Raw genomic sequence first — 12950 nt, 5'->3', positions numbered from 1 at the left:
TTCTTCTTATCCATTTATGATGTGGACTGTGTATTTTCTCAAGTTTAAGGTAAACCTATTTCTTAATTTCTTCTAATATTTATTTGACAGACACAGAAAGAGAGTCATTGCACAGTTCCTATATTCTGTATATTCGTCTTGTCCATGTATGATGTGTACAGTGTATTCTCTCATTTCTAAGCTACATTTATTTCCTAAGGGTTCAATTTATTTTTGCATTTATGCTTTAATACTTCTGAGGAATCTAACTGTGCTCGTTGCCGTAAGGACCGAGACTTAATGGTACGCGCTCTACCCGTCGAGCACCTTCCTAATTCATTTTGTTGCACATCTTAACTAATTATAAATGTTCAGTATTTATTGAATGCCACTCTCCCTCTACAAATGTCATCCTTTTGTTAATTTATCCCTGCCTTAGGTTTTAATTATGCATGTTACAGCAAAGATCTCAGACACACACACAAAAGAGAGCTTCCAGCTGTACATACAACATTTAACAAGCATACGAAGGCATGCATGAAAGGGTTTACCTGTCCAGCCTTGCTGAAGCGGTGACCAGCCAGGATCATATGGAAGGCAAACTTGCGGACCATAGGGTTGCGCATATTGATAAAGCAGTGAGCGGCCTGCTCCAACAGCAGCGCACTGCGCAGGTCCGAATCCTGGGGGACGGAAACATGAGGGGGTTAAGGCTTTTTAACTGGTTTAAAACTCAGGGACAGCTGTCATGCGATACTTGTACAGGAGCCAATCAAAACGCAATGAAAAATAGTTTTGAATAAACATTTTCACTCACACACACGCAGAGTACAAAGCCGCGTTAGATATACACACACACAAAAACATATTATTTTAGTTATAGTACCAACCAAGCAGATGGTACGTTCTGTTATCGTAACAATAGACCCTTTTCACAGTGGTTTCATCGTAGGTTAAACGTGTAGTAGACTTATCTTCACTAGTTTAGTCCAAATGGACTGCATTTATATAGCGCCCAAAGCGCTTTACAATATTGCCTGACATTCACCCATTCATGCACCCATTCACACACCAAAAACGGCTTCAACCATGCAAGACGACAGCCTGCTCATCAGGAAGAGTTAGGGCTAGGTGCCTTGCTCAGGGACACCTCGAAACTCAGCTAGGAGGAGCAACTAGCAACCTTGCGGATACCAGCCAACCCGCTCTACCTCCTGAGCTACCGCCGCCCGGACCACCTAGTCCACGACCGGGCCCTGTTGCACAGAACCAGCCGGCCCATGATTAGCGTTATGAGCGTCACCCTGTGTTTGTCCTACGCTGTGAAAAGGGTCTGTTGAACACATCGACCACAACGGCTCTTCCTCAGCAAAGGGAAGCGCTGAAGACCGTCCTGACGGAGGTCCAGCCGGGGGGGGGGGCCCACCTCGCTGGTCATCTTGATGAGGAGCGTGGCCGCGTCAGAGTATTTGCCCTGGCTCTTCAGGACCTCGGCGCTGAGCAGCGCACATCGCTCCGCCAGCACCATGTTCCTGAAGGTTACCGTAGAAGCAGAAATGTATACATTCAAAACATTTTTGATACAAAAATCAAGATCACATTTTGATCATAAAGAAAGAGACGGCACAGCCTTCATTTGTGTTCAGACATCGCCAATTAGCCGATTGAAAAGGGAAATGTACACCACCTGGATCGATATCCGTCGGGTTATCTCCCCGGTATTGATTGCTCTTGGTAATGTAATGCATAAGCAATTTATAATTAACTCAAATATTACAGAGGGATGTATCCACTGCACATGGTCTGAATACTCTGGTGGTCTGGCCCCCCATCACTGTTTTGGTTTCCAAGTCTGAAGCGGCGTAGCTTCAATAAGCTAAAGTGCCGCCTTTCTTTTAAGCGGCCTCCTTAATTGGTCCCCCGCTTGGCTTAGTAACCAGGAGGAATAATAGACCTTAATTAGAAGTACACGTCAGATTTCTGTTGTCCATCACTTTAATACGTCTATAAACGGCCCATTATCAAGAATAGCATCCAAGCCTTTATTACACACTTCTCTAAACCTCTGGAGGGCCACTAACAAGTGAATGTGGTGTAGCATGTGGTCGCTCCCTAAAACCATGCAAACAGCTCGTACTTGCAGCCGTCTCGGTAGGTCTGTATGGCCGTGTCCATGTAGTGCGCCGGGTACGGCCTGGGAGCCCCAGCCTGCAGGAACGCAGACACGGCAGCCATCTCCTGAAGCACAAGAAGAGGCGGGGGGTAGGCCAATGAGTTCAGGGTGATTCAATTGAGGTGAAGTCAGGCAAAGGGGATTGCCTAATAGGATGGCAGTGAAGAGGAGGTATCTGTCAGGCAAGAGCGGTAGATCCAAGGCTATACTTCCTATCTAATTATTTTTTCCTATATCGATGGCCAGCTTAGCCACAATGCATAGCTTGCAATAAAGTGGATGGAACAGGGCCAGAGAGGACAAATGAGAGAGTGGGTGTGATTGTGAGTGTGTGTGGTTTTACTGTAAATAAGGCCTTTGATCTTCCTGTGCATCAGAAAAGAGATATGGAGGAAAGTGACTTTCCCAAGGTTAGCTCCCCCCCTCCTTACGCTTAATGGTGATGGTGTTTGGCGGCAACTATCCTTGGCATCATTCATCCAGGTATAATTAAGAATAAATAACAGTTAACATGTTAACATGTTGCTCATTGTAAAAGAGCAACATCACTATTTTATTGACGGCTTGATTGCATTGACTATGGTACTATAGTTTAAAATGCTATGTGAGAAAATCGGATCTGGTTGATTGCCCTTTTTATCCTGTATGAAACCTTTAACCAATCACGGAATCTCTTTGCTGATTGGTGCAGGGAATCCCTTTTGCCCGTCACTGACAAGTGTTTGAATGCACTTCTCAATGGCGAAACATAGGGATGGAGGGAGCAGAGAGGTACAGGAATGGTTTTGGGTTGTTCAATTAGTTAGCAAGTTTAAAATGATTGCTCTCTTCTTCTCCATTCGATTCTCCCCGTTTGGAACTATCAAAAACGTACCTACATCCGCTTTAATGTTTAGAACACACTCAACCTACTTGGACTACGGCACCAAGATTACAAAATGTTCAAGTGTTCTTTGTATCTAGCACTCATGTGCGTCCTTACCAATGCCCCAGCGGCGTACAGCAGGGCCTGGTCGGACAGGAAGTCCTTCTTGGCCGTGTGGTAGCAACTGTAGGCCAGCTCGTAGTGCTGGACCAGGAAGCACAGGTCAGCCATCTTCCTGATCTGCAGCTCGGGGGCTTCCGGTGGGTAGCTTCGAAGACCAAAGGTCAAAGGTCAATAATACTGACAACTCCTTATTCCATTCAACTCTAAATTAAAATCAGACATATTAGTTACATATTAGGAATTCAGAAAACATCCATCCCTCCAACCAGAGAAACTTACAGCAGTCCAGAAGTGCTCTTTAGTTCAGCGATGCTCTTCTCCGGAGCCTTGCCTCCACCGAACCACTTCTTAGTAGCCGAGAACAGAGATCGACTGAGACCTTTCCGCGAGACCAGCTACCACAGAGGGTTTAGTAATGAAAACAAGAGGCATTAGGAACACAATGAAGACACAATGGGGAAAGAACCCAATGCTCATTCAGATACATATTAAGAAAACGCCTATATACTAATTAACCTATATGCATGTATGATTCACTATTAGCTTGAATTAATCAAATACAACAATTTCATCTTTGGCAACAAAGTGTGGTGTTTTGTGAGAGTGAGAGAAAGAGAAAGAGAAAGAGAAAGAGAAAGAGAAAGAGAAAGAGAGAGAGAGAGAGAGAGAGTGAAAGAGAGAGAGTGAAAGAGAGACAGACAGACAGACAGACAGACAGAGTGAACAGAGAGTGAGAGTGAGAGTGAGAGAGAGACTCTCTGACCGCCTGTGTACCTGGTCATTGAGCTGCCTGATGTTCTTCTCTATGTGGGGGAGGAGGCCCCTGAAGGTAAACTCCTGCAGGAACTGCCTGATGTGGTCGTGGTCGTTCAGCGTGAGGCAGTCCCCGTGGGTGCCCGCGGCGGCCACGGCCGCGGCCCTGGCTGCGGTGGGGCCCCCGGGGGGCAGGACCCCGAGGCTGTCCAGACCCCTGCTGGGAGGGCAGTCCAGTTGGAGAGGGTGACTCTGCATGCTGTCGGGCATCTCGTCTGAGGGGACACACCAAGCAGAGCTCAACACCAACTCTTACTTGGACTGAGTTATAGGTGGCAGTGGTAGCCATATCCTCCAGCATGCGTAAGGTACGACACTAAGGGATCGCTCCATCGATTGGGCTCGATTGTGTCCGTAAGTTTGCGTAGTCGAGCGCTCTTCTGATACCGTGAGGACAGGAGATGACCGTATCTGTCGTACCACATCTTTATGTTTATGTTTAACCGATCAAATCAACTCTTTTGACCTTTCAAACCACAACACAGAAATGCGTGTCGCATATTCAATAATCAAGAACCGTGCAACATATCCACTTGTAGGAGTATTGCTTACCTCATAACGTTCAGAACAGAAGGCAGGCGACACAAGTGCTTTGATACAGAAAAAGACCACCAAGGAGATTCACACTGAAAACGTGTCCACTCACCTTTATCAGCGGAATCCTGGGAATCCACCTCAGAGCTCCCGACGTCGTTCTCAGCCACAACACTGTTTGCTTCTGTCACCGGCGGAGGGGCCGGCTCGTCACAAGACTCCTGAGCAACGAGAGGGCATAAAACATGACTCACAATGAAAACATGTTCACATTACATCACAGTACGCCTGACCAAACTACTGTTTCTACAAGGTCCTAAGGCTGATTAATCTGCAAATCCCAGTAATGCCGCTTTTCCATCGCACATGTAGCTCGACTCGACACGACACGACACGACACGACTCGACACGGTAGCAGCGCGGGTATTTTTGTACGCGACGCAAACAACACCTACGTAACCCACACATGGACAGAACCCACATAACAACAATGGAGAACATCGATGCGATGGTATTCGTGTTCGTATTATTAGCTGGCATGTTGAAGAAGTGGAATATGTTGGCTGCGGCGCTGCTATGGCTGTTACCAGCATGGTTGCCATGTCGCTCTCGTGACTTCGTCACACTCTCTGGCCAATCAGTGGCCGGCCGTCTGCCGACGTCACCTTTTAGCATCGGCTCAGCTCGCTTGGAACCTAGAGCGAGGCGGTACTAGAAAAAGCAGCCACTTCAGGTACCAGATACCATGTTTTCGCGGTGGAAACGCAAAAAATGCGAGCTGAGTCGAGTCGTGTCGAGCTGGTACCATGCAGTGGAAAAGCGGCATAAGTAACACAGATTCATTTCTTCACCTTTATGCATTCATACAGCCCATTAACGCAACGAGGTTCAGACAAAAAGAGAATCCATGGTTATTCCCTTTGTGGTGATTGACGGCTACAATGCTTAATGCTTGCAAAACCAATTATTATATTTATCATTATTATATATTATATTATTGAATTCTGTGGATATTCCGACCCGAATGGGGTAAATAATGAGGTCATTTCTTAAGAGTGATGCCGGCGCTGACCTGGCTCAGAAGGTTGTTCTTGTGCAGGTACTGACTCCAAGGGTCAGGGATCTGCTCGTCGGTGCCCGTTGGAGACGTTCGAGAGTTGATTTTGAGAAGGTAGCACCCCTGGGAGCCGTAGCGTTGTTTCATATCCTCATACACGGCATCAGCCCTGAAGCAGTCCAGGGGAGGACCATCGGGGAAAATAAACAAATCTCGTCAAAATTGGCACGAGATGCTAAAGAATCTGGTAGCACGAATTACTTGTTGGGCCCGCTTCAAATGAAACTGAGCTTTGGTACCTCTGCTCGTCGCCCTGGCTGGTGTCGTGCAGCAGGACGTAGTACTTGAGCGTGTTGGGGATGAACCATCTGGGGTTGGTGTAGTCACCGCTGTGCTGGATGCGGTGCTGCTCCTGAGACAGCTTGAGGAACTGTTCCACTGGGACGGCTTCACTGGAAGATACCACCAACAGGCCTTTAGACGCAGGGGGAGTGGCTTCATCAAGGACTCAACAACTATCACAGCAGGTTCCCCGTGTGTGTGTGTATGTGCGTTGAGATGATGCAATATAGTCGTCGACTTTACAAAAGGCCTGACATGTTAAGACAAGCGGTTCACACCATCACATTTTGATATGGACGGAGTTTGGTTAGAACCAGAAGGATACAGGCGAGGTAGTGGTTGAGAAACTCGTGATCGGAGGCCGGCATGGACTGCAGGAAGCTTTCCCTGTAGGCTTCGAACCAGGGCGTGGTGGCTGCAGACATACAGAGCAGATCAAGCCACATGAAGCAGATAAGGAGGGGACAGTGATACAATACAACATCCCAATCAGAACTGTGTTTTGATTGGATGGCAACTTTACCACCCTCCATCAGCGAGCCTCCATCTTGGAAATGAGGTGAAGTAGTTAGCTAGCCTGAAACTTAAGTCAATGTACCATTCAATGTATAAGTCAGTGCAGCAATTTACAGCTATCGTAAATATAAAACTCAAAGTGTTTGAAAGTAAACAATTTTTTTTCTCTTTCTTGAAAAGGCCTTAAAACAAAGGTTTTAATTGAAAAATTGAAACAACAGCCCTGAAATGCCTGTGTCCCTACAAAAGCCCTAAAATGATTAAAGACACAGACACACACACAAACCTGTGACATCATTGCTTCATTGGATACGCTTCAGTTTACTACTTACAATAGAGTGACCCCAAAGACAACATCTGCATACCCCACTACTTTTGATTAAGCGGCTTGTCAAATGGACCCGTTACAGTGGGAAGTCTTTACCATCTTTTAGCTACATTCAATCAAGAGGAAGGCACTCATGTGGGTCATTGTAAGAGCGTCATAGCATTAGCAAAAGCACACACATTAAACAGATGGCAGGAGCTGCCAAGAGCACAGTTGATTGACAGGGTGATTTGGACGAGTGGACCCATGAAGGACAACGATATCAGAATTTCTACACCCACAATTTTATCGCAAATCAACAATATATGGAGCGGTAGAGGCTTGCCCTAGATACAACATACGTTGATTCATTTTACTCTTAAGTGTTGGAACAGCAAGCCAACGGACAAACCTTTTATATCTACTTCACTCTGTATTTAATAACAACAACGTTTTAAAGCCCAAATAAATTCAGTTGAGGCTTGGGCTGACACACATATTTGTGTTGAGCTTATTCACTGAATGCTAAAGCAGGCTTCAACTCCCATTAAGAACTGCATTAACACTACAAAAAATACATAAAGCAATGGGTCTCTGGTCCATATTCCTCCTTAAAACAGACGGACATGTCCAACAGATTTGAAACAAGGCCAACTACAGCACCAATTTAAAATGTCCCCTATAGCCAAACAGAACATAAGTAGTGTGTCATGTAAAGGTATGATGAAACAATTAAAAAACACACTGAAATACAACCCCAAGCACGTTCTCATTAGATCCATATTTAATCCTCATTATAGTTTGAAGACAGCCCAGACCCCAATTAAGAAAGATAATAAAATGTTGGAAGATCAAAAAAGGAAGCAAGACCCACGTCAGAGGTCTAAGCCTGGGAAGGAAGAGCCCTAGTGCACGTGGGCAAGGCCTGCAGAGAGACATGGGTGTAGCTTTGAGGATGGAATAAATACTGTGCAAGGATGAATGGTATACTATATATAACACAGAAAGGGTGATTGATAAGTGATTGGTATGTGATAAGGAGAAAACACTTCACCGACATAAATTCATGGTCCAGGATTAACAACACAGTATTTCAATCTCATCGATTACTTGATTTGACTGAACACAATGGATTTAGATTTAGATTTATTTAAAATACCTGGAATACAATAGAGTTTCCTGCAGTACCCTCATGTATCATACTAATATCCAATACCAGTATTTGTGAGGCACATTGCTACAGCCTACACCCATGTACAGCTGGAGAAACTGAGAGGAAGTTAAAGAGTAACTACACAGTAGACACACCTTCACCAATGTCTACAGAAGACCACGGTCTTTGAAGTTAATATTTTCCTTTCATACGGATGTCTAATCTTGATACTGTGTAATGCGGTCGAGTGTCTAGTCCAGTGTAGAAACTCATAGAGAAGGAGGCGGAGCAATGTCTCAGCTACAAGAGTCAAAGGGAAAATCGTACACTATTCTAGTAACTACTACTACCACCACCACCATCCCCAGCAGCGGTTGTGAGACAAGGGTACCTGTGTAGTGCTGGGAGCTGGAGAGTTCTGAGAGTGTCTGTCTCCAGGCACTGTACCATGGGGCGCTCGCTTTAAGAGAGCGATCTGATAGGTGGAAGAGCGGGGAGAGAGCGAGAGAGAGAGAGAGAGAGCGAGAGAGAGAGAGAGAGAGAGAGAGAGAGAGAGAGAGAGAGAGAGAGAGAGAGAGAGAGAGAGAGAGAGAGAGAGACAAGAGACACAGGGCCTGTTAGCATTAGCGACAGTCCCATTCCTGTCAGTTAATACGTTATAGCATAGAATTTAGTGAGGAAAAATTATTAAATTGCATTTTCCATGAGGAAGGTGTTATGAGGTTCCAGGAGGGAGGTCAATTCTAGAGGGGAAGGAGGAGACATGTTGGAGGCCGTGTTTGACCACACACACCGTAGAGAACACGCTAGCGCTATGTTGGCCCTTAGGAATACAGGACCCAGTGAGTGCAGCTAATTTCCAGAGTGCTCTGTGTGTGTGTGTGTGTGTGTGTGTGTGTGTGTGTGTGTGTGTGTGTGTGTGTGTGTGTGTGTGTGTGTGTGTGTGTGTGTGTGTGTGTGTGTGTGTGTGTGTGTGTGTGTGTTTCACACTCTGATCAGCACTTGGACTGCATGGTATGATGGTTTCTACTGGGTTCGGTGTGTGGGAAAATGTCTCTTACCGCAGGTGCATCCAGAGATGTGTATTAAAGAGGAACAAGAGGGGAGAAAGAGAGCCGTCAGTATGTGATGAGGAAAAGTGAGGAACCTGAAGGACTCAGCGAGTGGTTTATATTCTGTAACTGCTGGAAGGTTATCTATAGAAACCAGCTTATTCTCTCTGACGCTGTTTGCAGATGAGTGGTTGGGTCAGTAATAACCTAGCCTAGCCTTACCAAGTCATAAAAGAAATGTCGCATTAAGGATGCATTTTGAGTGAAAAACATTTCAACAAAAGCATTCCCTTGTCAAATGTAGAGATAATAAGGAATAATAATAAAAAACACATTTTATCAGTTTGTTTTGGTCCTAAACGAATTGAGCTCCTATACAATATAGAACACTACAAATTTTGGAAAATTGCAGCGCTGGATTGTGTAGACAGTATACAGGTATAACTTCTTGCAATAGATGGATTTGAATAGATAAAAGACGTCTATTTCAGCAATACTCTCTTCAAACAAGATATTCAACCCTCTCCTAATTCGCAACTGTTTGAATCATTCATGAATCCCATTCTGAATTTACTTAGGGTCCTGGTATTTGATTTTTAGGTAACCCCTAATACGGGTTTGTAAAGGACCATCTAAGCTTACATGTGCATACCGTACGGGATAAATAACATTCAAGTCAAATTCTGTTTAATGAGTCGAAAGACTCTCTATTACCCTCTACTGGAAATAAGACAGACATCTAATACAGAAAAGTACAGAATAGCAAAATACAAATGGGGATATTTGTTAGACTTCCATTTCCTTTTGGGATGAACGTCAAACGACCCTGAAATGGACTGAATGTCTGAATACTAAGAAGTCAATTATTTAGACAAATCCCTCTGTGCTAAACAGCGTGTTGGTGAACACCTCACACAACTGTGCTAAACAGCATGTTGTTGAACACCCCACACCGCCAGTGATCTGTTGACAACGTGTTTCGACTCATGCTCGAAAGATATGCATACAGACCACCACCGTGGTCCACCCTTCGCTCACCGTTAAAGCTGAGGTCATGGTCTCCTGCTGTGATGATGTTTGCAGTGACCCCCTCTGGTGGCTGGATGGACGATACCACTTCACCGAGGAGCCGGCGCTGGGCGGGGCTAAGGGAGCCGGTGGCTGGAGCGGGGCGCGTGCACACGTTGTTGACGCTGATGCGCAGGTTCTTCACTGGCTGCACCTGATTATTGGGGTCACGTATGTGGCCTGGGGGGAGGGGGGGGGGGGGGGGGTAACAAGCAGAATTGTAAGAATTAACACACCGGAAAAAGGTTACATAAATTGACTGGTTTGAAGAAATGGCAACAAGTTCAAGTTCAAGATCTTTATTCATTCAAATGCACAAACATGCAGTGGCAGTCGTTGCTGGCAATTAAATGTGAGTGTTCCAAGCTCTCCTCAACAGGTACGAAGTAGTAATACAAAGAAAATAAATACAATAAAATAATATAAATAAAAGTAAGTAAAAATAACAAGTTGCTGATAATAAGTAACTAATAAATTCAGCATTGTTGTATGGAATCACTAAAAACAAATGACAAATGTAGTTTTGTTAACTCACAGAGGTGTGACTTGGATAATGTGCTGCATTGTACGGGCTCACACGCAAGTCTCTGCATTGTTCATAAACAATTGCCAGGATTTCCTCGAGCTAATAAGAATTAGACGCCAATATAAGTGTATCAAAACATGTATCAAGAAAAAGCAATATGGTAAATACATGATCATTATTACCACGTGGAACTTTTTGCCAAACTCAATTTAAATTAGGCATTCATTTGTGCTTCTCTTTAAATGATTGATAAATGATGATCTTAAAAATATCAAAAAGATGTCTTCATTGAATAATTACTACAGGGTTATTGAGTACTAGTGATAAGATATTAAGAAACACACTTTGGATTCTATTGAAAACATGTGTTCTACTTTAGGTAGCAGTCCTTCAGTCTAAATCCCATTAGTGGTCTGTGGTGACTCAAGTTTTCTTTGTCCAGGGAAGGCTCAAGTTTCTAATTGCCATTCAAATGTCCCTTCCATGTAAACACGTGTGGGATTGTGATCATTTAGTTTAGATTATGAGCATATTGGCGCAGAAATTGAGCAGTTCACTTGGAACATGTATGTTTGTGGCACAAGTCATCTTATCCCAATATGAGAAGAATAGGCCATTTTCTAAGACTATGTTCACTGATAAGCAAAAGAGGACTGGTTTTAGTCTTGTAGTCTGTAATGTAGATACAATATTTAATCAAAGTGCATAATATTATTCACATTGTTTAAGATACCAGAAGCAACATACTACTAAGGTATCTTGCTTTTAGTGTCTCGTAGACATTGTGAACACTATTCTATTCTCTTGCTTATAATATACCTTACCTAACGACATAATATAGCCAACCAAATGCATAACTAACATAATCACATTTTGTGTTATAATGAAATTAGCCCCATGTTGGACTCATCATTATGAATAATAAGTAAACAAGAATAATGACATTTTGCCAAGAACTAGTGTGTAGTGAATGCATATCAATTTCACCTAGAGCGTATTTCATATGGCTGTTCATTTGAATAGCCCTCAGCAAAAAAAAATAATGAGGAACAGCTCCTTCCAAAGAAATGTCTGTCTATATGAAGAAGTGAACGGAGACTATTACGGAAAAATGACACACCAAGCAGCAGGGTAAACGACCTAGCAAACAATCATTGACCACATCTCCAGCACACTGAGCTGAACTAGCTAGGGGATAGTCTCCGTCACAAGCCCTAAGTGGAAGGACAGGGCCTGACAGAGATGTCCACTAGCTGACTAGCCGTCTCGTTAGCCATCCTTATTGGAGCAGGGTGTTAGCGGAGGAGCTGGCTAATGTTCAACAAGACAGCCGTCGTGAGATGGAGGCTCGCGGCTTTGGTGTCAACCGTTCGTCTCGCATTACAGTTGATAGGAAGGTTCAAGAATGGCCCTGAATCCACCTGGTTCAGCCTCGCCTCCCTGTTTCCCTGTGACTGACAGCAATAGCTTCACATTCTAGTAGTGACTACTAGCCTAGCATGTTGGCTGCAAGCTAACTCAATGCTGAGGAACTAGCTAGCTTAAGATAGCCAAAACCCAGAGTCAATAACAGGATTAACCAGAGTGTCGGGTGTGTGACACCTCTCTGGATGCATACACATGGAGATAGGTGGTCAGGCATCACTCACCCTCGGATGTCAGACGGCAGAAGGGCCTGAGCAGCTCGGCGAAATTCAGGTTGTTTTTGCGAGTCACTTTCTCCGCATCTTCGCTGCATAGAACGGCTACCATCGGGACAAACGAGTCCTGGATGAACTCCTGCACGGACTGAACGCACTGGGCCATGGCAGACCAGGTTTGGAACACCTAAGGAATATCTATAATTTTCTTGATTCGGGTTTATCGGTTGAACTGTCCACTTGTGAGTTGAAAACAACTCCCCTTCTGTCAGTAGACAGCAGCCATGTTGGATCCTCCCGTAGCCTGCTGATCTGCGCTGCTTCCTGAGTGCGACCAGAAGACAGTCACGTGATGCCGGTGTGATGCCACCGTGCAGAAACTCACTGGATGGGACGTGGACGTTTTTTTGTTTGTTTTTTTACGCTTGTACACAACATATGTTACAATAAACGTTAAACTAAACGTTAAATAGTACCACTTTGTGTTTTTAGTTCAGTGTAAAACCTGTGTCACTTGTCTTTCTTGATTGGTCCTGTTTTTATCAATTTAACCTTTCGCACATAGCTCCATATATCATATAGGTATACTACGTTTAAACTTGATGGAGCGCCCGTTATTTGCATCGTTTTCTATTAGGAACATCAATAAAGTGGTATACTTTTTTAACTCCTTTAATCACGGAGTTGGATCAAACGGTTTTGGCCAATATCCCACTATTCTGTTGCCATTCGTAGATTTACTCCACATTGTAATATATCATATCATATTTTGCAGTAGGCCTAATATGATTTTTTTATGTTG

The 12950-nt window shown here is 44.2% G+C and overlaps 1 protein-coding gene across 2 annotated transcripts in view; it reads right to left on the bottom strand.

Annotated features, from left to right (window-relative positions):
• trappc8 (trafficking protein particle complex subunit 8) overlaps window positions 1-12491 on the bottom strand; it is a 31308-nt gene extending 18817 nt beyond the window's left edge. Inside the window, exons 1-13 of one of the 2 annotated variants that reach the window (XM_056603661.1) lie at window positions 12158-12491; window positions 9953-10162; window positions 8254-8337; window positions 6212-6301; window positions 5844-6018; window positions 5560-5713; window positions 4600-4708; window positions 3915-4168; window positions 3420-3535; window positions 3135-3285; window positions 2117-2217; window positions 1406-1511; window positions 531-662 (exon numbers count right to left, since the gene is read on the bottom strand). In XM_056603661.1, coding sequence (XP_056459636.1) covers window positions 531-662; window positions 1406-1511; window positions 2117-2217; window positions 3135-3285; window positions 3420-3535; window positions 3915-4168; window positions 4600-4708; window positions 5560-5713; window positions 5844-6018; window positions 6212-6301; window positions 8254-8337; window positions 9953-10162; window positions 12158-12314 — 1839 coding nt within the window. In that variant the 5' untranslated portion in view covers window positions 12315-12491. The remainder of the gene's footprint in view (window positions 1-530; window positions 663-1405; window positions 1512-2116; window positions 2218-3134; window positions 3286-3419; window positions 3536-3914; window positions 4169-4599; window positions 4709-5559; window positions 5714-5843; window positions 6019-6211; window positions 6302-8253; window positions 8338-9952; window positions 10163-12157) is intronic. The other variant, XM_056603662.1, reaches the window with a different exon arrangement.
• Between the last annotated feature and the right edge of the window lie 459 nt (window positions 12492-12950).

This window comes from Gadus chalcogrammus, chromosome 12 (genome assembly GCF_026213295.1).
Source record: "Gadus chalcogrammus isolate NIFS_2021 chromosome 12, NIFS_Gcha_1.0, whole genome shotgun sequence".
Taxonomy (NCBI): domain Eukaryota; kingdom Metazoa; phylum Chordata; class Actinopteri; order Gadiformes; family Gadidae; genus Gadus; species Gadus chalcogrammus.
Note: the sequence above shows the minus strand (reverse complement) of the source record. Positions and strands in the feature narration are given on the sequence as shown.